This window comes from Oryzias latipes (assembly GCF_053564925.1).
Source record: "Oryzias latipes strain Hd-rR chromosome 1 unlocalized genomic scaffold, Olatipes_Hd-rR_3.1 chr1_Y".
Taxonomy (NCBI): Eukaryota; Metazoa; Chordata; class Actinopteri; order Beloniformes; family Adrianichthyidae; genus Oryzias; species Oryzias latipes.
The window spans coordinates 9,392,719-9,417,492 of record NW_027616335.1 but is presented as its reverse complement, the minus strand read 5'-3'; the positions used below and the strand labels follow the sequence as shown (position 1 = coordinate 9,417,492).

At 39.7% G+C, this 24,774-nt stretch overlaps 1 protein-coding gene across 4 annotated transcripts in view; it reads right to left on the bottom strand.

The window, feature by feature from the left end:
• The window catches only part of dlc1 (DLC1 Rho GTPase activating protein), a 75,868-nt gene that overhangs the window by 7,341 nt on the left and 43,753 nt on the right, over positions 1-24,774 (bottom strand). For 3 of the 4 annotated variants that reach the window (XM_011475294.4, XM_078943408.1, XM_020703198.3), the window contains 6 exons: positions 8,514-8,585; positions 7,301-7,382; positions 5,765-5,828; positions 2,561-4,206; positions 1,788-1,967; positions 256-415 (listed from right to left, as the gene is read on the bottom strand). In XM_011475294.4, the coding sequence (XP_011473596.3) occupies positions 256-415; positions 1,788-1,967; positions 2,561-4,206; positions 5,765-5,828; positions 7,301-7,382; positions 8,514-8,585 (2,204 nt within the window). Of the gene's footprint in view, positions 1-255; positions 416-1,787; positions 1,968-2,560; positions 4,207-5,764; positions 5,829-7,300; positions 7,383-8,513; positions 8,586-14,861; positions 15,157-24,774 lie in introns of those variants that run through there. The other variant, XM_004065862.5, reaches the window with a different exon arrangement.

The following is a 24,774-nucleotide window of genomic DNA, read 5'->3' as shown; positions in this document are numbered from 1 at the left end:
TTTGAACTTGAATAACTTGCACTACAGGAAAATAATTTAAAAAACAATGGAATTAGCAAGAAAAAAAAAAATAGCAGATGAAGAATGGTCATTCTGACAAACAGAATGACTGAATAATAGCTGTTTATTCCTCAATTAAAGGATTTTGGTTTCATGGAACGTTGGGTCCTTTGGAACACCAGGAGGGAGGGGTCACTCAGTCCAGTTCTCAGATACAGTCGATAGTATGTACTGTGTATGTGAGTCTATTGATACCTGGTCAAGACAATTGTTGCGCAAATAGCGCATGGCTTGTTGTATTCCTTGTGGGAGGGGCTGGCCAGTCCGCTGGACGATGACTTGTAGTGAAACACCAAACACGTTTCTGTCTTTGTGGTCACGCACCTTGATCCGCTTCATAAACTTTGGAACAGCCCTGTTTTTGGATGATAAAATCAAATATTAGCTGTTATTTTATTTGGAAAATCCAGATGTTTGTTACTTTTCTTACATGCGAATATTCCTTTTAATATTGACAGGGTTATCTTAGCACAACTTACATGTAAGATTCATGATACTGACCTAAAATAAAATTCTGCAGTGTTAAATACTAATTGCCTAACTTCAAGGTATCAATTTCAAGGAAAATTTTAGGACAAATGTATGAAAAAAAGCCAGATTTTAGCTTGTTTTCATACAGTTGCTTTCAAATCATATTTTGCTTTCTGTAAGTGTGCACGTAGTTGTCAGCAGAGAGTTAGTGAATAACCACAAACTCAGGGATAAAACATAAAGTACTATCCATTTCACGAGAGAGTGCCTCCAGATTTATGGATGCGTGTCCCATTGCGAAAGTGTGAATGTTTTTTGTAGCCTGTGCGTGAGTCAGTACAAGCCCGTCTTTGTACAAGCTCATGTTCACAAGACCCAAAGTTCTTCTAAGAACGACTGTTATGGAAAAATGAACATTTTATGATCAGCAGCTGGAATCCTGAACACGCACGGCCTCAAATGATCAACAATTTGACTCATTGAGCCCATCATGGGACTGTCATGGCGTCTTTTGTTTTTGTCAAAGAGAAGCCTGGAGCAGAAGAAAAACAACCAAATTTTGTTTTTTTTTCACTTTTTGGTACTTGGGTTTAAGCGATTACATAAAATCCAAGGGAACTGACTCAAGAAATATGACTTGCCTGTGAAAAAATAATATAAAATATTCTATTTCAGTGGTAAACTTCTAAGAACTTGACATTCTAATGATACAAAACAGAGAAAGCAATATTTCTGCCTAGAGGGATGATAAAACTAAAACATCTGTCACAATCAACACTGGGACATTGAATGTAAACACATAATAGAAGAGTTTGATTTAAAGTGGGGTCAAAGCTGTTGCCTACTAATGGTTTAGGAGATATTAGAAATAGATCATTTGAGAAGTGGGCAGTTCTTTCCACCCTCTAGCACAGCACCTTGCGTGTGAACTGCCATGATTGCACGCTTGTGAAGAAGACAATGTACACCCCTTCTCAGCAATTACAGCCCTGGGAAAAGAATGTGAAACCCAACCTCTGTGTGGACAGCCGTCACAGCGCTATACAACAACTAGCAGATGGAGTGGATTGGACGAAGAGCAGTATGGAGAAGTTTGAAAGAGTTTATTTGGAGACATCACTTCGAAGAACAATGTGACGGACGCATGGACTGTTTTACATGAAAAAGAAGCTGTATGTCATAGTGTCACTAAACCTTTTGCTTCTCTCTATATCTGTTCTGTATTTTCCCCCTCTGCTTTACTCATATCCACTCACCAACTAAAGCCATGTTTGTTCGTAGGGGTGTGTTTCTCCAGCAGTGCGGTGAGCTGCAGAAGGGAAAGTTTCTGCAACAGATTCATTTGCAGCACGGACTGGCAGCTAATCTGGAGCTGGGCAGAAGCCAAACTGGGTCGATGGGAGTTCTGAAAGCTTGGCCAGCGAAGTTTTTGGGGTCTGGAAGATGTTGGAAGAGCATAAGAAAGCAGAAATTGAGACATGGGAAGTGAAAAAATAAGATAAAAAAATCACAAGTTTCACTCTTAAGGAACTATGCCACGCCTCTGTATACGTAAAAGTGGAAAATAACACAAAACATGAACAAATACTGCGTGTGGCCAAGTGATCAGTTTAGGGATTACAAGGATGTATGTATACATCAATCAAGAGATTATCTACAAAACACCATGTGCAATTTTGCTGGTGAATTCTTGAGAGCAAAGGAACAGTCCCCATGGAGACCAAGCCACATTCCTAACTACTTGCCATCATTATGTAAGTAGAGAAGTCTCAGCTTGCACCTCTGTTATCCTTTGCTGTCACTTCGTTTTTAATCATCTTTTATAGCTGCCTCACTGTTTATATATGCACTTTTTTTCTGAAATGATAATTCCTTTATAATGGAAAAGAGTAAACTATGTTTATGGGAAAAAAGGGTTTCTTTGAAGATAATTTCTACAAAACAGCAGGTAAATTGGAGGACTGTTGAAGTGCTTTTGTTACCTACAATCCATTAAAATCTCATCAAGGTATTTGCAATCTTTACTAACCTGCTGGTTCGAGTTAGTGATGCTCCAACTCCTGAGTCCCTCCTCTCTCGCATCCCTTCTTCTGCTTCCCCCAGAGGGTTTCCTGTGCTGTCTTGGTCACTTCCATTCTCAGTCTCTTCCAGTCTGTTCTGCAAAGGGGACGAAGGACAAGGGGATGCAGAGTCCAAGGCTGAATCGGAGTCTCCTTCCTCCACTTCATCGTCATCTTCCTCTTCCTCTTCACAGGCTGCAGCTTCTGACCAGGCATTAACGAAGCGCTGCAGGCCGCTAACGTGTTGCAACACTTCCTCCAGTTTGTGTTCATCCCCCTCTTCCTCCTCTCTCTCAGTGTAGGGGACGTTGTCATAAAAACTAAGGCGACAGTCAACAGAGCCCGAAGAGGAACAACGCTGGCGTCTACTTTGCCGTCCCCTGAGGACCACAGAGTTCCCATTATCATTCCCATTGTTATTACGTGAATTCCCATCATGCAAGTCTTTGGGGAAAGTTCCAGGCTTGTGGTCTTCTGGCAAATAGAAAAAAATCATGCCCCCCTCTTCCTCATCATCGTCTTCCTCATCTTCTTCTTGTCTGATCTTGTCTGGAATGCTGCAGTTGCTCCTGCAGTTCTGTTCATCACTTGACATCCCACTACCAGATTGGCAGGAGATGGGTGGGGCAGACTTAGGCAGAGACGGCTGCCGATCTGGGACTTGTTGGAGAAAACTGAAAGGGTCAAATCCTTCCAAATACATCCCTCCTCTTTTACTGAAACCTGCTGCCGTGCTGTGGCTACGAGCTCGGGTGACAGGGCTTGGAGTGCTCACCGCACTCCCACTGCTGGCTTCAGACTGGCTGCTCCCAGTGCTGCCAGTGCTTCCATTGCTGGTCTGAGTGGAGTAAGATAAAGAGCGATTCCGGTTAAGAGTCATCGTCTGAGTGGGATTGCACTGGTTATTCAGATTGATGCTTGAGATGTCCACACAGTTAAGCTTTCTGAGTTTGTCATCATCAAAACCTTCTTTGATAACAGGGCCACTAATTTCGATCCTTCCGTTGGTAGGGCTAGTCTTCTTCTTTCTCTTGGAGGAAGTGCCACTGCGAAGCCGCAGACTCTCCATCCTCTTGAGGAAGCCTTTAGCTCTAGAACGGGCACTTTTGCCACTGCCTTCTCCTCTGTCCAGATGTCCCCCTACCATTCCTGTATCGACATCAAAGGTGAACTGTCGGAACGAATCCAGGGGTGACGGAGGTAACCCATCGGATAAAGAGTCTTCATTGGCTCCTCCTGACCCACCTGTGCCTGAAGATGAACACATGCTAGCCACTGAATTGGCACGAAGGGCACCAGTAGGGATAGTTTCATTTAGCAAGGCTGCAGCATGGCCCTTTTCTTCTCCTCTTCCTCCAGAACCACTGCTATGGATAGAGCCAACTTCAGGTTGCTCACTGAGATCAGTGAGCACGCTCTCTGAACTGTTGCCTTCACGCAAACCCAGCTTGCCTTTCTGGGATACTTGGTCCTTGGGAAACGAGGGTTGGACAGGATCTGCTTGTAACTCTGAAAACACCTCCAAATCTTCCATTCGTGACCAGCGCTTGCTGTCCCTCTGGAAGGTCCAGCGGCCACTAATGGCACAAGGTTCGTCCTCATCCGAATCTTCACTCTGAATACAGGGCAAGGGAGGGAGAGGACATTATGCAAAATGAGAGGTGCTTGTTTACGTAAGACAATACAACTATTTGCTCAAGTTGTCAAGTATTTCCATTGCACAAGATCATCCTCAAGAGATGTGAATAAGTGATTCAAGAAAATAGCAGAAACAAGCAAAAAATAGCATTTCTGCTTACAATCACCGTCAGTCTATTATTATCTCTTCAATAATTGAGGAAACTGAGGATTTAACATATACATTTTCTTGACATGGGGCAGGGACTGAAGTAGTCCTCTTTGAGTTCCAATCAATTTGCAGGCATTTTAACATAATACACCGCGCCCCCAGTGTAGTTAATCTATCTCAGACCCTGAAGGGAATCCAGGAAATTCCATCATGACCCCCACAGCTCACAGTGCAACCAGCCAGCCAGACTGGGGTCACTTACCTAATAGTCTTTATCTTCTCTGTCTACGCATGTGCATTCACACACAGGCACACACAAACTCCTACTCATTAGGGTAGGATATAAGCAGGAGATGGATGGACTTCAACTTTTATTTTACTTTTTATCATTATCATTTTTTCTCTAGCTTTCCTGGTTGGAATCCAAAATAAACACATTCTTTTTTCATTCCGTATTGTATTTTGAGCAGTGATAGGCCAACAGAAATGTGACTGTTTGTCAATCTCTTATCCCAAATCCATCAAATCAACAAAGCAGTCAGCAAAGGTCGCTATCATCAAGGTCACACAGAGGAGATCATAAAAAGAAAAGTAAAAGGATAGTAAAATAGAGAGAAAAGTAGACAGAAGGTGATGTAAAAGGATAGAGAATGTGAAGACATGAGGAGATCAATGCATTCCTAAGTTGTCTGGGTGGGGAGGGGGGCTTTAGCGTGGTTGGTTGCTGTCATATAGAAGCCAAGGAGTCAAGGAGCCAAATAACCTTTTTGGCCCCATTATGTCCCTCAGTATGCTGAAAAGAAAGTTGAGGGTCATTCTGATGAAAACCACTATGCATAGAACAGGCATGGTGCTATGCTGCCATGGAATTACATTGTATTTGAATAAAAAATAGATTTCATTAAAGTTTTTGTCTGGACTTTAAAGTTTACTTGTAACAAGTCTATAGTTGGAATTTTGCCATTTCTTTTGTTGTTTGAAAGTAAAAGAAATAAAGGAGCACTTAGTATTAGTATGTGATTGTTAGAAAAATACCTTTCATTTGTTAAAGTTTCATTCCTGTTCAAAATTACTTCACAAGTAAGTCACAAAATACTAGCAGTTTATATGAATTCAGAGTATTGAGGAAGTATGTGACAAAGGAGCATAGCATGCCTTTAATGGGAGGAGGTCCCAGTTAATGAAAGCCCTTGAAGATATCCTGCCTCTAGCTAGGGTTCACACAGCATGCCTGATCTAGAAATAAACTCAACAACGCTGTTTTTTCCCCTTTGATCCACTGGCAAACTGGTAGTGGGAGTGGGAAAATTAAATCCTATTTGAGGAGATGGTCAGGGGGGGGTTTCAAATTTGAAGGAAGTACAGGTGTGAGCATAAAACTTACTCTTTTTCTTTGTGGGGATAGATCCAGTCTCATTAGAGCACACTTGTTAAGGGTATTTAGTCGCCTGCAAACACAGAATCACAAAAATTGAGTAAATAATCAAAACATTCCAATGTTTTAAAACTATTACAACAGATAGGATGCAAACAAAATGAACAGCAGATCTGGAGAAAAGAGAGACAGGGGATGCTGTAGAGCCACAAGTCTGGCTAATGAGCTGCTGAAGGATAATCCCCTCCGTGGACATAAAGGCGCAGATAAGGAAAGTGGGGAGAATGAAATCTGCTGGAGTGGTGTAAAAAAATGTGGGGAGGGGACAGAAAGCTTATCCCCCCTGCCACCTGGAGAAGGGGACCAAGGGCACTGGTGGGGTCCACCCTCCTGTGAGTGCATATCATATAACAATGGAGAAATGGAGTGATGGAAACCAAAGGATGGCTGCGGCTTTGGGAAAAGGGTGAAAGGCTGTTAAGAGTAGACTCTCTTAAGATGATAGTTTCCAGATGTTTGGAAGGACACCTACTGGGGTTCATTATTAAGAGCTGGAATTTGGTGAAGGAACTCATTACGTTTAAGAACATATCAACACCCTTCACGTATGGTAATTAATGCAGTGTTGACAAAGACAGCCTTTTCTAGTGACGTCTAGCATCAGTAGGCCCTTTTTAAATAAAAACAAGTTAATGAGCCCATTTTTATGCCCACAAAAATCAGATTACTGGGAGTAATTACATAGATGGAAAAGTGATCATGAGAAAATCCTAGTCTACTTGTGACTCAGTTCACTGATTTATTTCGAAGCGCTACATAATGTTATAACTTTTTTACTTTCTATCTCTTTCAAAGCCCAAAGCGTCTCTTCTCTGTAAAGATTGCAATTGTAAACGTTATAGCGTTAGTTTTGCTAATACAGTGACTAATATATCTAAAAATGAACAACACATTGCTGCTGTTTTTCCTTTACACTCTGCAAAAAAGAAACAAAACTGGCCTCCGTTAGGCAGCACTACTACTACATGTAAAACTACAATATGCATAAAGGTCGATCCAGCCTGGGAAGTATCGACTTTTCAGGGAGAAATCTTGATTTATTCATCCAATATCTGATTGTTAGATATCTGCAATGGTAGGACAAAAGACATCAGGTTGTCCTGTTTATGTCACTTGTTAAGTCCAATAGTTTGATAAATCAGATTACAATCAGATATTTGTGGTAGGAATTGTACACTTTGTACTAAAGAAGTGAATAAGATGAGACGTTTTATACCCCTTCTACTAGAGTACAACAATTTCAAATATTAGCTGTTTCACTATTACTACTTAACAATAAGTGGTAGGAGTGACATGTGTGCTTGCAATAATGGCATAAAAGACTCAATTGGGTATTGATCTAATCTAAAACGTTTTAAAGCAAGCTGCCTTTTGAAGTCATGCTCTTGCAATTTCATGTGAGGGCAAATATGTGATAGCCCACAAAAAATGAAAAGAAAGGCGCATTCCAGCAAAAGCAAGGTGTGGTATATCTTGTTATCTTACCTGCAAAGAGCCTCAATGGCATCCCGATCAAGGAAGTCATGGTCTCTGGTGACTGAAGAAATGTCGATGGGAAACTGGGCATCTAAAATAAAAGTCAGGTTAGTGGAAGAAGCTCATTCAGTCAGTGTGTGCAGATGAGACTAGTTATCCCCCAACTTGCCCCAAACACACCCACTGCTCAAACATCTTCATTCTCCCCCATACACTCTTGATGAAAAGCTAAAAGAGGAAGTAGCGTCTTAGCCGACCAAACAAACACAGCTGCAGCTTTGAAAGTGGGCAGGCAGGGGGGATATGGAGCACAGAGGGAGAGAACAGGGGACTGATTGAAGACTGACAATAGCTACTCCACTTCTGCTCCGCGCTCTGACTTCCTTCTGTTTCTTGTTTTTGCACTCTACTTTACTTCAGCAGCAGGGTCACCTTTTCACCCAGTTGCAGCACTGATAAAGGTTAGTCTGTGTCAAAACAGAATGCACTTCTATGGATGGAATGTTGGGGATGGATGGATGTATGGATGGATGGATGGATGGATGGATGGACGGACACCAAGATATTGTCAGGAATGTGCTGACCCTGGTCAAAATGGAAATCTTGCTTTTCCACCCCTCAGGAGCAACGATGATAAGAGAATTCTATTCGTGAAAGTTCAGTATCTTCAAACAACTGAGGTTAAAGAATGCATATCAGGCATCTTTCATGGGGCAATTGCCTTGACATCACTGACAAAACAAACGAGCCCATATATGCAATGAAGGCAAAATGTTTGCTTGCACGAGTAATAAAAAATACCTCTCATAAGGAGATGACAAAGGTTTATCTATAGCAGAATCTGCAGAAGGATAAACTGTGGATTATTTTTGTTTTCATATGGTCTGAAAGGTGTCATCCTGCATGTGAAAACATCCTGACCACCAAGAATTTGAAACCAGTGTCTGCTAAGTGGAAAAATCCTACAGTGGTAATGTTTTCCTGCTTTCACTTACACAAAGACCAATGAAAAGTTTTATAAATTTTCATGCATGGATTGTATTACATAAAACTAGTTAAAGCCAGACTTTTATTTTTTATTTTTTGTATTTTTGAATATATACATTGTTTGGATATGTGATATTAGTTAATTTAATAGTGGAACCTGGGAATTTGAAGAAGAAATTAAGTGTCAAATTTTATTTGAACAACCAAATATAAAGTGTCTGAAAGCATTTTTTACCTTCATAAAGTTGGGCGTACTGTGGAAAACCTGCAGCTCGGAGCCAGGTACAGGCCTCTTTGGCTTCAATCTCTACAAAAAGACAAAAACAGAAAGAGAAGATGTATAAAAATCAACAGGATTAACCATTAATTACAAGCAGATGCTATGACATTTGTTTACATTTTGCCTAAATCATGTCGTAAGATAGCCCAATGCCTCCAGAGTGTGAGGATCTTATCACATGTGAACTCTTTCACCTCATTAACCATCAGTCTCTCTCCTCTCTCTTGTTTCCAAAACTGGAGTTCAAAGCATCTACATGTAAATTGTCTTCACGTTCCCACTTGCCAAGTATGCGCAGCTCGAGCTTCTTCGCTGAGAAAGGTGCTTTCAGTTTTTACAATGACATCACCAAAGTCTGGATGTTTTGATAAGGCCTCTATGGTGTCCGAAAGCCTTTGATGCTTTCAGAAAACCTACGCTTTTGAAACGACAGAAAAAGTGACCCAAAATGCCAAATGTGTCACCGTCACTGCAGTCAATCATATTCACAGAACAACCAAAGAAACTCATAAATCCTTTTAAACACAAGGTGTGACATTTTGGGTTGTTGTGCTAACTACTGTGACTGCATGTTGAGGTTCATGGTTTGTCGGGAGCCACAGCAATGTCTCCCAATTATGTGTGAAAGCCTTTTAGATGATATGTGCCAAATGGCAGCCAACCATCTTCACACAGTCAGTAGTTTGGATAGGAGACACAAACATGGCGTAAGACCTTAAGACCCTCATTTTACAATGCTTCCTTAGCGTGTTGATGTAGCACAACAAAGACTTTGTAACAAACCATTAGACCTAATATATAAAACAACAACAATAGATAAAACAGAAACTCTGACATTGTAATAGTCTGCTACACTTTTAAATAGGACTATTGACTGACTAATGCATTTTAGATTTGAGTTGCAAAACTCTGCTACTTTCTAAAGCTAAATTATGTTGCTATACCGTGCATGTTTTGTTCTTGTGGAGCAAAGACAACATTAAATAAAAATAATTTGGGAATAACTTTGGACTGATTGTTTTCTATGAACAGATGAAACTTAACCGTAATACACTGCCAGACTGAAGTCAGACAAAGACCAACAATCTTAGGTCTGGTCTAAAAGATATACCAGCATTTAAATACCAACAGCAAGCCTAGACAGCAGATAAAACCTCTGACAACAAGGTGTGACATGACCAGAACAGTCCCCCCTCTGCCACGGTGGGGTAGGCAGGCCAGGAGTGATCTCAACCATGTAACCAGCATGTGCCAAAAGGGTCAAGTAGCACTAAAAAAGTGGTACTTTCTGACAAACAATTTCTATTTTCTCCCAGTGGACTTGAAATGGCATGCCTCAAAAGACCATGTGTGTGTGTTAAACCTTGTATTTAGGGAGTGCTGTGAACCCAGGAGAACATAGAAAGCTAAGGGGTAATTATGCCCACATTCTTGAAAGCAAACACTGCGAAGGGCTACAGATTTCTTGCATTTGTATGTGTATCAATGTGTGTGTGTGTTAGTACAGAAGCAGTATTTGCAAAAAAAAAAAAATATATAGCAAGACACTTGGATACCGGTAATTGAAATGCAAAGTAGATGTACAGACACACGGAAAGCTTTTCACTGAAAAAGTATGGGATCCAATAAGCTTCTTTCGGAGAGAAGCTATCATGAGCACACCCCTCCATGGGACAAAATGTGTGTCAGATCCACTTTACAGTGACATGTCACTTAACGTGCTAAGAAAATGAAATGATAACAAATGTATTCACCACGTTTATGCTGGTGCCGAATGTTTTCCCCTGCAATGTGTCCCCAATTATTCATAGTTCTTGTCGACCTTTTGTTTGGCTACAAAAAAGTGGACATGGGGGTCTGGCATAAACAACCAGAACCACACACAGAAACACACCCACACACCCTCAGATTTATTTCATTTATTAAAAAGTGAAGAAAAAAGTAAAATTCAACAATATTTACAAAACACAGATAATTGCAAACTAACCTCATTCTTACTTTTTTTGTAATGATTTAACATCTTTTACTTTTGATTTATTTATTATTTTTCCCTCTTAGTGTCCGCCCCAGCTTCCTAACACTCACTAGGGAACTACCTCACTTCCTCTTCCTGCTTCCCTTGCAGGAAAGGAGGCGAGCAGCACTGCATTGACTGCTGAGTACTTGGCTGTGAGGCCCTCCCTTCATTTGTTCCTGGGCAGATAATAGGCAGAGGCAGCCAAGACAAACATGGGCTCCGGTGATTGTGTGTACTTAGCAAACGCTCTTATGGTTAAAGGCACATACAAAGCCACACAGAACAAATGTCCTACGGCACACATTTAGAAAAAAGCCAATCTCTGTGCTAACATCAAGCCGAATAGATTACTTTACGATGGTGGCGTGTGTGCTGAGTCGATTCAGGTACAACACTGAACATGAATAAGAACAGCTCACAGAGTTGGGTAACTTTTCCATATGTTCCAGTGTGATGGAGAATTTCAGGACAATACTAAAAACAAACTTGACTTTACCAATAGAGTGCATTGTCTTGCAAGAATGGATGTGGCTCCACCCTGGCTGGCTAGGACTCACGCCACTGATGCCAACATGTGACCAGTCAAAATTGGCTTTCAGACAAAACTGAAAGTAAATAAATAAAAAGAAACATCTCTGTATAAATGTATTACTGTTTGCATCAACAGGGCAGTTTCTTTTTACAGCTAATTACATTTAGTTCTGTTGCATATGAATGAAACAACACCGTGAGGTGAGATGGCTGTCTCTCTTTCTGTGGGAACAAATGATAAGAATGATATCTGAGGATAAGATAGCTGAGTTAACTTCAATAGATTTTATCTGAATCTAAAGAAGCCATACTTCTGTGGTTTGCTGTTAGTTAAAGTTACTAAAATTAACCTATTATAGTCATTGTTTGATTTCCTTTTAGTTCCTCTCATCTCTAACCCTGTTTCTGCTTATTTCAGCTCAGCCTGCCACATCTCTTCTCTCCCTTCCGGTGGCAGGAAATTCTCACAATTGCTGGCCAAGGCTTCGCTCCGTCACAGAAAGGCAAAAAGGCTCCAGCTATGCAGAGCCTTCGCTCCAGAGAGAGTTTGTCAGCATCCAGCAAACAAAGGAGACTGCTCCCCACCTCAAAGTCTCACCCACAGCAATCTGGAGGTCATGGGTCTGAGCAGTTATCACTAACAACTAGTCCTTTGAAGAAGACAGATTGAGAAGAATGCCCGACCAACATCTTCTGTGTTGGTAGCTTATCGAGAATTATCAAATCATCTGTGGGTTTCAAAATACTATCAGTTAAAAAAAAAAATCAAAAGGCTGTCATGGCTTCTTATCAACTAGAGGTTTGACTGGGTAACTCTGACAGAGCTTCAAAGTGGCTCGAGAGAGATACAGTGATAAACCTGGCAGACTCTGTGGTTCAGCTCCGATCCCCAATGGGAGAATGGAGAAATGCTTAAATTTGTGTCTTTTTAAGCAAATAAAAAATAGGACAACTCAATTTCTTTCAATTTAATCTGACACTCCTTTGTTTCTATAAAGTTGTGCTAGTGCATTGAGCTCTCTAGTGTGCTAGTCTGTGGTGTTCTTTTAAAAACAATTTAAAAAAGCAAAGTGCAATGATGACATGCTGGGAAAATAGTTAACATTTAACTCATTAAAGCAATACAGAAAATTAAGTGAAAGTTGATAATTAAGAAATTAAAATGTAAAATCAATGACAAACAATGGGTTATTTTTTATATTGCCTTTTTTAATCAACATAGCAGCCCCAGTGCAACTGGGATGAAGAGCATCCCATCCTGAGAAGCATGTGCAAATGATGATCTACTCAACAGTGACTGTTCTATTTACTATTGTCAATCAATTCTACTACCTTTCTGAGTTAATATTGTTATCTGTCTAAAGGTAGTCACAAAGCACAGCAAAAATGCAAGCATCTGAAAAAACTCTGACACAAGTATGAAATGAAGAGCCGTGACTCCTGGTTTCTATAGAGCTGATTTAAAGCATGTTTTGAAGCTCATCGCCATCTTGGCAGGATATGAGGTCACTGAGCACTTCCTTTCCAAAACACAAAATAAAAGCTTGACAATTAGTGGAATACACCTGATAAATATGTGGATTGACAGTTACATGCAATCAAAAGATCAAACCCCTATAAAGGTACAATTTCTAATATAAAATCCAATAATGAAGTTTATAACAACAATTTTTGACAGTATAAAATCTAACCACAAGAACGGAATGATTTTTGTAACCATGGCCATATATTTTATCTAATTCGTACAACAGCCCCCAAACAGCTACTAGAAGCTGGGCTTGGAACCTCTTCCTTTTAATAAGAAGCTTCCACCTACAGCTATGAACCTCTACCACTACAAGTGCCTGTAGGTGTTATTACAAAAAGAGGCAAGGGGGAACCTGTTTTTTTGTTTTTTAGAAACACACAGCAATAAAGCATTTCCCATTCCAAAAGGTGCCGTCTATAGTTTTAGACATAGCTAGCCATGTCAAGCCTGAGGCCTCAAGTCTTGCAATTATTGCTGGGCCTTTCTCAACTTTCAGTACTATAAAAATGATTTATGATTAAAACTATTTCACAACTGGCTATGTGAAAACAGCAAACATATATTCATCATATGGAAGCAAAGTTTGAAAAGCCAGAGAGATGGTTTTAGCATGACCGGTATTGGAATGCAAAGATGGTTGAAAACAGATTTTTCTTCTTCACGCTGGATCATATTTTGTGATTCCATTGCTGGACAGCTGGGCTTCACAAAGAAGGTCTAACTGTTAGCCAAGGGACACAGTGCCAGGAATATAACCATCTGGCGAGCCTCAAGCTTTGTCCCGCTCACACAGATCCACAAAATGAAAATGAAGTTACTAACATGGTCCATTCCAGTTATTTCCCACCAGCTGGTGGCATGCAGGCACAAATTCAGCAGCACACATGCATGCAAACACACAGATGGCCTGGAATGGATCATTTGCTCCGCTAACCCCAAAGGCCCCTGTGTCATCCTGCTGATGACAGATTTATGCTCAAATGGAGGGTCCTATCCCTGGATCAGGTGACCAGTTCTGTTCAAAACCTTTGAGAAGCTTGATACAGACAGATAATAGCCTATACCTACAATGACCACCCCAACAATAAAAAACATCATTAAAAAACTACTCAAGGAATGAAGGTTTCCACTTTGCTATAGAAAAATTAGGGTACAATTTAGCCTTCAGATCTCCAAAGAGTATTCACATGAAACATCTGGATGCCTCTGCAGCCTTTCAGATAAGGCCTGAGCTTATTTCCTGTTTCACACAGACTGTTGATGAGGCGCGCTTCCTTCATTTACTTTTCCCATCGGATAGCCCCTAACTCCAACACAGCTCAGTCAGAATCAATGCTTCCCTAATTGAAAGACAAAGTGAGTGACTGGACCAGAACATAGTGTCACAATGGGCAAATGGGTAAATGTGAGTGCCTGTGTGCCTCTGAGCACGTTCCCAATACTTTTATGGCCTAACTGAACCACTCTGTACTCATATCTGTTCTCGGCCTTAGGTTACTGATAAGGATGTGTGTGCTGGAGAAGACTGAACGAATGAGACAAGAGAAAGAAAGAGAACCCTCAAATCAATGTAAGCCCTCTGATTCTTTTGCATGTAGGAGATTAGACCAACGGCATACCAACTGTAGGCACTGACGGGGCAGAGATATGGCTGAACAGATCTACAGCACAGTTTAAAACTGAAAATACGCAGATTGCACATCAACATATAAATACAAAGCTCTGAATTTTGGCTGCTCTGTGCGTAAAAAAAAGAGATCAGAAGCATTGAGGAAGGGGATTTCGTAAAACGTTTACCTCACAGTTTGCGGAACTTCAAAAATTGTTAGATGAACCAAACCCGAGGATGAATGGAAAACGGGAGTGGGGACGTGGAGGCTGAATGAGGGGTGGATTTCTTATCTGACAGCCCGCAGCGCTGCGCCCTCAAGGCGCAACTCTTGGAGAAACCTTTATAGCTACGTTAAAAGTATAGGTTCTAGGGGAAAAAAGACTACATACTAACCACGATATATTTAGCAATTAATATAAAATAATTGTTTGATGAAGTTCCGTTAATTGTCACGCACCAAACTTGTTCTCCGCAGCCATCCCTGAGCGGGAGCGGTGAGCTGTAGACTGATGAAAGCGCTAAGTTGAAGTAAAAAAAATGCTTGTCAAAGGGACTAAAATAAATATGAGTCACACTTTAGCTAAAAGTGTTTATAAAAATAATAAATAAACTTACGTGTTAATATCATTTTTTAGTGTCACGGTCGCCAGCAGCTTTGCGTAAAACTCCCTGCTGCGCCTGCTCGACTGTCCGCTCAGACCCACTATGCCGTTAGAACGAAGTCCGCATGATAATCCACTATGGAGAAAAACTATACAGTCTTCTGCAGATGTCCTCTAGCCGTAACGCGAGACAGTAGATCCATGGTTCTAGTTTGACTCAGCTGCGACTCATAGAATTCCACAAAACGCTTCGCTCTTCCCAGCCAAGTGATGCAGCTCCGAGCAGGACTGTGAATGGAGAACAGTGTGATTCAAACTTTAGGAATGGAAAACTGCCGTTGCTCCACCCCCAGCTGCTCTGCTGCTCCCCACCTGATAAGGAGCTGAAACACACTCACAGGAGGCGCGGGCGCACACACAAGAGCACTGTCTCTGCGTAAATGACGCAAGATCTACATGCTTTATGCTCCATCCTTCTCCCTTCCTTACTCAATTTCCCGAGTTTCCAGTTCTGTGTGTTTTATATGGGGGGGACAAACTTGACTCCCTGGGATCTCCTATGTGACCTTTCATTCTGACAGCCTTATTCCCCCTCATTTAAGAAGCAGGGCTGGCGGCTCCTGGCCTGGTGACCGGCTTGCATCTCATTAGAAAGCAGTGGAGACAACAGTGAGGGGCTCTTTTGTGACGCCAGATTAGCCTGAAAAGCGCAAGTGGTGCCGTGAAAAGACCACTACAGCAGGTATGGTAATGCTTTTGCTCCTGCCCGCCCTAATCGGGGCGCGTCCGGCGCACGGAGCCTGCTGCTGCGCCACGCTTAGACCTCCTCCAACCATCATGAACCAAAGAAACTCTCATCCAAACTGCAGGGTTTTTTTTAAGCACCAACGTGATGTTTTTCTTCAGTTTAAATCATGGTAACTCACTGTGTTGGGTTGATGTAAATGCAGGCCATGACGTGTCACTAAGTGACAGGGAAATGTGGTAATCAACAGCTTGGACATCCGAGGAAAGAATGATGCAGAAAATCCTGGCTAACTCTTTAGTTTCTTGTAAGCTGCCAGACCATTCCCAGCTGACCGCAAGCAGAGGAGATTCAAGCAAAGGAAAAAGATCCAACCGGCTACTTGCCTGTTGCCATGCCACCATGATGAAAGGGTGGGAACCATGGGGAAAATTAGCTATGAATTTCCATTAGTCAAAATAAAAGATTTCAAGAAACCGCCTTCATGTTCTGTTGGTAGTTTTCATGTGAAAATGTCCTTTTCATGAGCTGTTCTAACCATGATACAAAGATGGAAGAACTCAAACACTTGTTATGTAGGGCTTAAGTCATAGCAAGCAGCAAAAGTAAATTCAGTTGTAACTATGTGGAGAACTTTGCCTTTAAATATTATTCTAAACTTCCCAGAGATGATTAGTCCACAACTTGAAAGATGAAATGCATATATTTTTATAGTGCCAGCATGAATGTATGGACTACTTAGCTAAAACAATGTTCAAAAATGTTTGTAATGAGTTTTGTTAATTCTGAAACTAACAAAATATGAGGTTGTTTTGAAGATGTGAGACTAAAAATGAAATGTTATGATAAAAATAATGTTTTTAGGTAAAAATAATCAAAATTGAATAATTTACTAATTTTGGTTTTGATCATCATTTAAAGCGTCGCAGGATTTTTTGGCTAAAACGTTTATTTTGTTTCTTACTTCCTCAAAGGCCAAACTGTAAAAGCACAAATGTGAAATTATCCAGTCATCAGAGGATAAACGTCGGATCAACACGTCAACAGACAATACATGATCTTATGAGCTCATTAACAGAGGTAAATCTTCCCAGATTTCTTCACTAAATCTTATAACCTGCAGGGAGGGAGAAGGATAATTATGGTCTTTCAGTGTGCCTGCAATGCAGAGGAAGAGAAAGCATAGGAAGGAAGCAGAGATTACCAAACAAGGCCAAATCCCAGAACCACAAAACCTGACCACCCAGAGGGAGCACCCAATGCACCAACGCAAAGATGGGTCAACCGCCCCGCGCAGAGATGAGGGAGCTCCAGCGCTCAACTTGTTTGATGGTGACAAATACATTAGAACGGCGCGGGCTGTTGATGATTGTGTGTGGTAAAGTGCGAAAGATTAGACGAGCAGACTGCTGTTGATGCCAGCAGCTGCAGGGCAAATGAGTGTGTCTCTCTAGTGTCTACAATTTTCCTTCCTCAAAGCTTGTCAGAGTCAGGCGCTTGTTTGGCTTATGATTCAGATACAAATCAAAGACATGCGAGAATAATAAGGGTCTTTGCACAAAAGAAAGGAAATGAGAAGATGCATCGGTGTTAGAAAAGAAATACACAAAGGATTAGAGTTTGCATCACTTGGAACCATTTTTTTTCAGAAAAGAAAACAGCCAAAATACAATTTCCCAGACATGGACGTTTTGCTGGATTAGCTTTTGTTTTATGGTCAATTTTACTCATGTGTGCTGTGGGTTTTTAATTATCACTTCTGTATTGAAACAACAGAAGCACTAATGCAGAAAGAAAACAAATTGCAGATATTTGATCTAAAAAAGGCTCTCACTTGGGCCATTAACTCCTGAACTGTTAGGCGAAGCCACTGTTGCCGGTTGTAAAGTTTTAACAGTGTCACCTCTGACCCTCAAACACAGACAGAAGTTGAGAGACAGAAGGCAGAAAAGAAGAGCAACTGAAAACAATCAAAAAATGACTTGAAAAAGACTTTCTGCAACAGTAACAAAGAGAAAAATTATGTTATCCTGAAAGAAAGAACAATATAGCTGCAGAAATGAAAGAAGCATGAAGAATGAAAACAATTCTCCTGACCTGAAGAGACGCCCTGTGGGGTTGCCTTGGGATCTGCCCTCCCTTTATCTGCCAGCCCTAACCTCAAACAGCAGGGCCAAGTGAGGGTCAATGAATGGATGCATCAGGCTAACACACCCGCAAACACCCAAGGCCGTTTCAACAGAAGCGAAGAAGACCTTCTCAAAGGTCATAGAAAATTTTAAAATGAAGGTATATTCTATTTAGTTCCCAAAATGTAAGTTAAACACAAGGAATGTAACATTTTGATCATAATTTGCCCTATATAACCTTTTGTTTTACAATTGATGCACCCATTTCTGAGACCCCTATCTTATTGGCATGATTCAAACTTTCCTTAAATACTCAGTGTATATAACTTGATACATGTTTTCTGCCCTGTAGTTCATCCTCAATCCACTAGGGGCAGAAGAAGGGCTCAATCCACTAGGGGCAGAAGAAGGGATTTTCCTGCTCATTTCAAATTTGAAAATCACTTTTGGCGGGAAAAGTTTTGCTAATTTTCTAAGCTTTATAGTAAGAATAACTCCTCTCTTGTTATTAGTTTTTTTAAATGAATACTTAGTTTATTAAAACATGGCAACATTTGTTAATAGTTAATTCTTTATATTACAGTTACATCATGTTACAAACGTGGGGATCAAATTTGAGATCATGGGGAAAATAAGGTGCTTTTTTCCTGAAAACTCATGTCAATAGTTTTGCATCTTTAACCAACATTGTTGTGAGCAAAAAACCTACCACATCACTCAAAATACTATCATTGATACCATTAATATCTCTTTAAAAACATGATTTTGCATTTTTTAAGTTTTTCTTTAATGGATTTCATCTTAAGCCGAAGAAATTTGAATTCTCTGTCAATTCTTTGATGTAGTGTGCTTTAGAGGGTTACGACCGAGTTGTCAAAATCAAATCAATCTTCGGAAGGAAAACGCAAAATTAATTCATCAAACCTGGGAATCTTTTCTCTTTTAATGGAATTTCTTGGGGGGTTTGACAAAATTTTGTTTTTAATGCAAAATTTTGCAAAACATTTTAATGAATAATCCAGTTTTTGTTATGTCAAAAAACAAAGGTTAATAGCTAAAATTAATTGATTTTTTAGAAAGAAACAAATATATTTGATCTTATTATAGTACACCAGAAAGCAAAACGCAAAATTAACTTTGTGAATTGAAATTATATTGAATCTGTTTGCCAGTGATAATTTCATTACAGTTAAATTAGAGATTTTCGTATTACAGTGAATTAGACATATGAAACTTTATTTAATATTCCCCTATTAACAATTATGTGTCTGTCTTAAGGCTTCCCCTGATGCTGGCAGAGATGAATTGCTTTAACTTATCTTTGCGATAGACATAATCAAATAGGGTGGAGGCAGGGAGTCATAATCTCCTCATAACAGGAATTTCCAGAAATAGTTCATCCATAGTCTTGGGGATCAGCCCAAAAAGACACTGACAGCAGAAAGAGAAAGACAGAGCAAATGCTTCCATGCACACAATGGCAATGAGGAAGTGCACGGAGACAGGGGTTTGGACCAGGTTTCACACAAACACACACACAAAATAAGGAAGCCCGAGGCAGACAGTCGACCAAATACCTCGCCGGTATCCTACCCGAGCTTTGATGGACTCACTGTGATCACAATAGAGGCAGGAGTCTGACACACACACTAACACAAACAATGGATCTCCAGCATTGTTACAATAGTGAGAGTGTGTTTAGGTTATGGCACAACAACAACATTAAACAAGACAATTATGGGGAAAAAAGTGAATAATTAGGAGAGGGATGATGAGCTTTTGAGTTATTGTGTGTGGCTTTTGTCTGTCTACTTTCTTGTGTGTGCACATTCATATTTACAAGAATAAAGGCATTTTAAATTATTACAAACACACACTAACACAATCAGACCAATAGTCTGCATTTAGTAGTGTGTGTATAGTGTTTTATCTGATCCTGAAAGTGTCTCCATAACTAGTTTTAAATAATCTATCTGACTACTTGTGCTGAGGACTTGGACAGATTTTGATCATTTTCAAAAGTATCTGGTCACAGAGTGGATCCATTAGTTCAGACTAATAACTTGTGACTGGCGGAATTTGTGGCAAACGGATTCAGGCCATTCCAATAATTGAACAAACTCGTGCAGCTAACCACAAACAACATTTCTTGAAAAGAGCTTTCAGACCAAATCTGGGGACTCCCTGAGGAAATTGCTCATAAAAAACAAAAACAAAAAGAACAGCCTTCTAAATTCCACTCATGGTGATGCTGAATTGATGATGGTCACATGCATCCTGAACAAAGTCTGGGTTTCTCTGGTGACCCACTTTTCTATGTTGTTGTTTTTTTAAGGCCCTATTTCAATTTACTCTTTTGAATTTTTTTCAACCGTTGGTGTTTGTTTCCTTGGATTTGTATGTTGAGTGGACAAATCTCCATGTGGTCTTGTCAACATGTCATCACCCCCTTTTAAAAAATACAAGTCTAGATATTCTGGAAGCAAATATTAGTACTTAAAGTAAAACTTAGGAGCTCTAAACCTGTTTCCTTCCCTACTGCATTGCAGCTTCTTGACTCCTAGTGGTGATGCTAAATTGGCCAGATGTTTACAAGGCAGATGTTCAAACAAGGCAAAGAATTGACAGTCAAAGCTGCACAATTGGAAACATATGAGGAAATACATTCACTACTCTGAAATTATGAGATACTTTAGCCACATTTAAGCACAGAATCTGGACCAACATTAACTTGTCAACAACGGATGTGTTGCAGGGATTGACTAACAATTTATGAGTTGTTAAAGAATTGCTATAACATTATATCATTGCGGTCTATGTGTTGCTTGCTTTATTTATCTCTGTGTCAAATTGCAGGACATCCCATATTACCATCTTCTATTTGCCAATTGAGGCTTTTTGGAACCTGAAAATGAAATGAATAAAAAAATAAAGAGGCCAGCAAAATACAACATCTTAAGACCTGTATTTGGTTATTTGCTGCAGACTTAAAGGAATTGCTGATGCTACATTCACACCGCCCTTGGCAATGTACGTTCAAACAACCCCTTCCAGTAAAAAGTTAATGGAAACCCGAGTACCAGTACATATTCATTTTGGCCTTCTGTTTTCAAAATTGTAGCGTTCACCACTCAACTTTCTACGATCATTTTCAGGCTCTATAGTACATAAAAAACGCGCAGTTAAACTGGTTGAACTTTGACCAATCAGGAACTCATGTAGTAGTGACGTACAGGAAGACGTACGGGAAGTGTCAATCTCAAAAGGAGGCATAAATAACAGGTTGTGCTCTGCCAGAATTACTGTAAATGACACCAAGTCTTTCATATATCGGAATAGAGCTGTGAGAAAAAAATCCTGATCACGAGATTTGCAGCAAGCCTCTTTCACCTGTGAGTGCATGGGCTAGTTTTGGGTAGCGACAGACATATGTTAGCACTGTATGCTAAAAACCCGTATTCAGTGCATCACATGCTCGGTGTGTACTGCATGTAGCATTACAAGTGCTGGTGTTCTGATTTTGTAAATGGTAAGCTTTTCAAATGCACCATCTAACTTCAAAACCTATGTAACCTTGTGTAAATGTGGGTAAATGTGTGAAAACTCAATAGGACTTCACTAAGTCATACTTAATGAAGTTTTTATTCTGATCACAGAAAACCCCAAAAATAACTTGAATCTACAGGGATCAAGGTGTTAAGGGCTGTGTTTGAACTTAAAAGTTAAGCAAAAACTGCAAAACTACTCCTAAAATTGTGAAGGATGAGTTTTGTCATCACTGTTTCAAATTAACAAAACAAGTTTGGTTTTATATCTTGTACTTTACGAGCTATTTGGCTATTTGAGCGTGCGACCACATTCCATCCCAGCAGAAGAGGGGGGGTGGGGGGAGGGGTCTATGGAAAACCACTAAAAAATTCTAAGCCAGTGGTTAATGATGGCGACCATATGGCTGTGAACGAGGACACATTCCATGCTGCGCCGTGTCGCCTCCAAACTTCCTGCGTTACAACAGATGCCTTCATTTCTACTCATCTAATCTTCCCCGAATGAGCAAACATATCATGAATTAAGTGGAAAAAATAACTAACAAGATATTGTTTATCTCTGATGTAATTTGGCAGCCCTTCTGCTGTGTAAGCATTGCACCAGTTGAAACTAGATCCTAGATCTAGATCCTCCAACCCCTTCCTCACGACCCTAAAAAAGACGAATCAAGAACAGAAATGAATGCATGTAAAATATAACACTCTAAGCCCTGGAATTTCAGTTGTGTTAGTTTCAAATATCATAAGGTTTTAAAATCATTGAAGTGGAACGGTTTGTATGAAAAATTACTTAAAAGGGTTTTTAGTGATTTCAAAAGAGGGACTAATTAAACCCAGTGTGCAATGATGCATTCCTTTCTTTAAGAGCAGCCACCTGTGGATGCATAGACGTCACTGTAAGGACTGATCCATACCACGATTTTTGCAAATCATTTTATTATTTTTTTCACAAATATTACAACAAGAAACTAGATTTAAGTCTTTTCCGATTCAGATTACCGGCAGCTCATCTATGGGTTAATCTTATAAATGACAGATTTTTGGAGAAAGAAAACCCTCAAAAGCATTTGTTTACAGTGGAAAAGCTAGCTTTAAAATTCAACATGAAAAGTTGGCATTGCCAACATGTTCAACTTAAAATAGCTAAAATGTCTAGAATCAAACAGTCAGAATGGTTTACATTTCAGCTTCTAAAAATGTCAGAATATGATTTTTAAATCCTGCCCACAATTTTTCTTCTCCGGCACTGGCATAAGGCCTTTGTGCACAACAGAAATACAGTGACAAGATACAATAAGAATTCTAGGTATGCTGATGCTGTCTGGCATATTGATGAATTGCTCAGGATGAAGGCGGATATGGCATGGATTTGGAGGAGTTGGCTGAGGTGTCAAATGTATTTGCTTTCAGCACCAGTGAATCACAGTCCATTGAGGTGTAATTTGAAATCAGAGCAAAATATGCCCCACAGTGACATTTCTTGAAATGTAGTTGTTGTTTTAGGTGGGAGTGGGTGGGCATTGTCAGAAAGATGACAAAATGTATCGTCATGGAGAAAAAGAAAAAGTACAGATAACAAGAAGTTTGTACCTGATGGTTATGAAAACAAGTTGTGGCCTATGTCACTATCTTTTAAATATCCAACTTGGTGATAAAGAGGATTCAATTTGGGTACATGATCACAACAACAATGCCAGGCTCAAAAAAACTCTCCCAACACTGAAGGCAAGGTCCTCTTCTCTCCCTTATCTTTCCTGTTTTGACTTTTGTTCTGGGGTTCAAACTGTGTTGAGCTAGGATCAAATTCCAATATACAATGTATCCTTTATCTTTTTAAGCAAGTAATGCAGGAAGTCGACTCTTTAGTTTTGCCTGCTCTGACCTGCAACCTTCTATGAACTCTAACCTGTAGTGACCCACATGATGAACCATGTAGACGTGAAGGCTGTCACAAAAAACACAAGCCACGTTCAGGTTGGACATCATCACCGACCCAATGGTTCGTTTTGGCATATAGCGAAGCCAGTTAGATTGAAATATCAGACAAATTGTGCATTTTGTGGCACAAGCATCCAATGTGCTTCCTTCACAGAAACATGTTTGCCATGAGAGAAATTCAAAATAAGAGCCATTTTAAAGATGCTGGCCATAAACTCAACTGTTACAAACATATTTGTTCTATTTGCCCCAGTATGTTAGTGCACAAAATGCAGTCTTTTAACTTGAGGGGTACCTACAGAATACTATTGTTTGCAACATGTAAAAAAAACAAAACAGTCTGATACCACTAACAAACACTACTGTGACAACACTAATTCCCAACCTTTTTATTAACACGTCAAACAACACAGTTTGACACCACTACACATCAACTGCATTAGTGTATTCACAATAACTTGTTTGCAACTTAAAAAAGCCAAACCAACTGACATAATGAAAGAGCACCATGTACCTCTTAAAATTGCTTTAATATAAGAAAACACAACCAGAATTAATGCATACATAAAGTGCTCCAGATTATGAGGTGTACTGTTTTTTTTTTTTCTCATGGGAAACACGCTTTTCTGAAACAGTGGTCCATCAGCTACAATCATGCCAAATTTGGTGTTTGTACCACAAAATGCATGATTATTTTAATAACTGGTTCCACTGAAAGTGAACCAAGAAGGTTTGCATCTTATAATTCTTCATTGCTCCCATTGTAGTAGTACTTACATTTCTTTAGATGTTCAAAAGATATGTGTCTCTTAAAGTTTTTTGTAAATTTCTGGCCATAAATCTGAATTTGGTATTCATGTCAAGTTTCAAATTCTTTGCATGTATTCTAAAATTATAATTTGTGGAGCACCTAACATTACTGCAGACGTTCCTAGTTTTTCTTTTTAGGTGAAATAAAAGAGACTCAAGGGCTTTTCCCATCCCATTTTGTTTTGCACAATGGCAGTCACAACAGGAAAGCAAAGCTTAGCCAGCTGATATTAGCTCATTCCTTACATGGCAATCTTGACCTTGCAAACCAGAGACAGACGTGATATTGATAGAACAAATGTCTCACATATGCAAGAATCAAGGAGGTGCAGAAATAAGTTGTTTTTTTACAGTTTGAAAAGCAGTTAAAGTCCATTTTTTTTACTTTTGTGAAACAAAAATGTGTTGGATACAATTTCGAATTTTGCATGTTGAACATTCTGTTTTTTTATTTATATAGCTGATCCTAAGATTTGATGTATTAACTTAAATGCAGATTAAAAAAGGGGGAACACCTTCTTAGCTATATAGTGGAAGGATTTTGTGGTGATTTGTGTTTGAATTTGGCTTTTTTTGCCCGTTCTTAAAGGGAGTTTAAATTTAGCAACAAGCACCTTAATGAAGAATTTAAGATGGATTTTTTTTCCAGAAGATTATTTTTAATTCCTACTTAATCGTATGTCGTAATCTCTGTCTTCTACAAACTTGAACAATTTATGTGATTGCCCCTAAAATACCCAGGGCTCTCAGTCACCC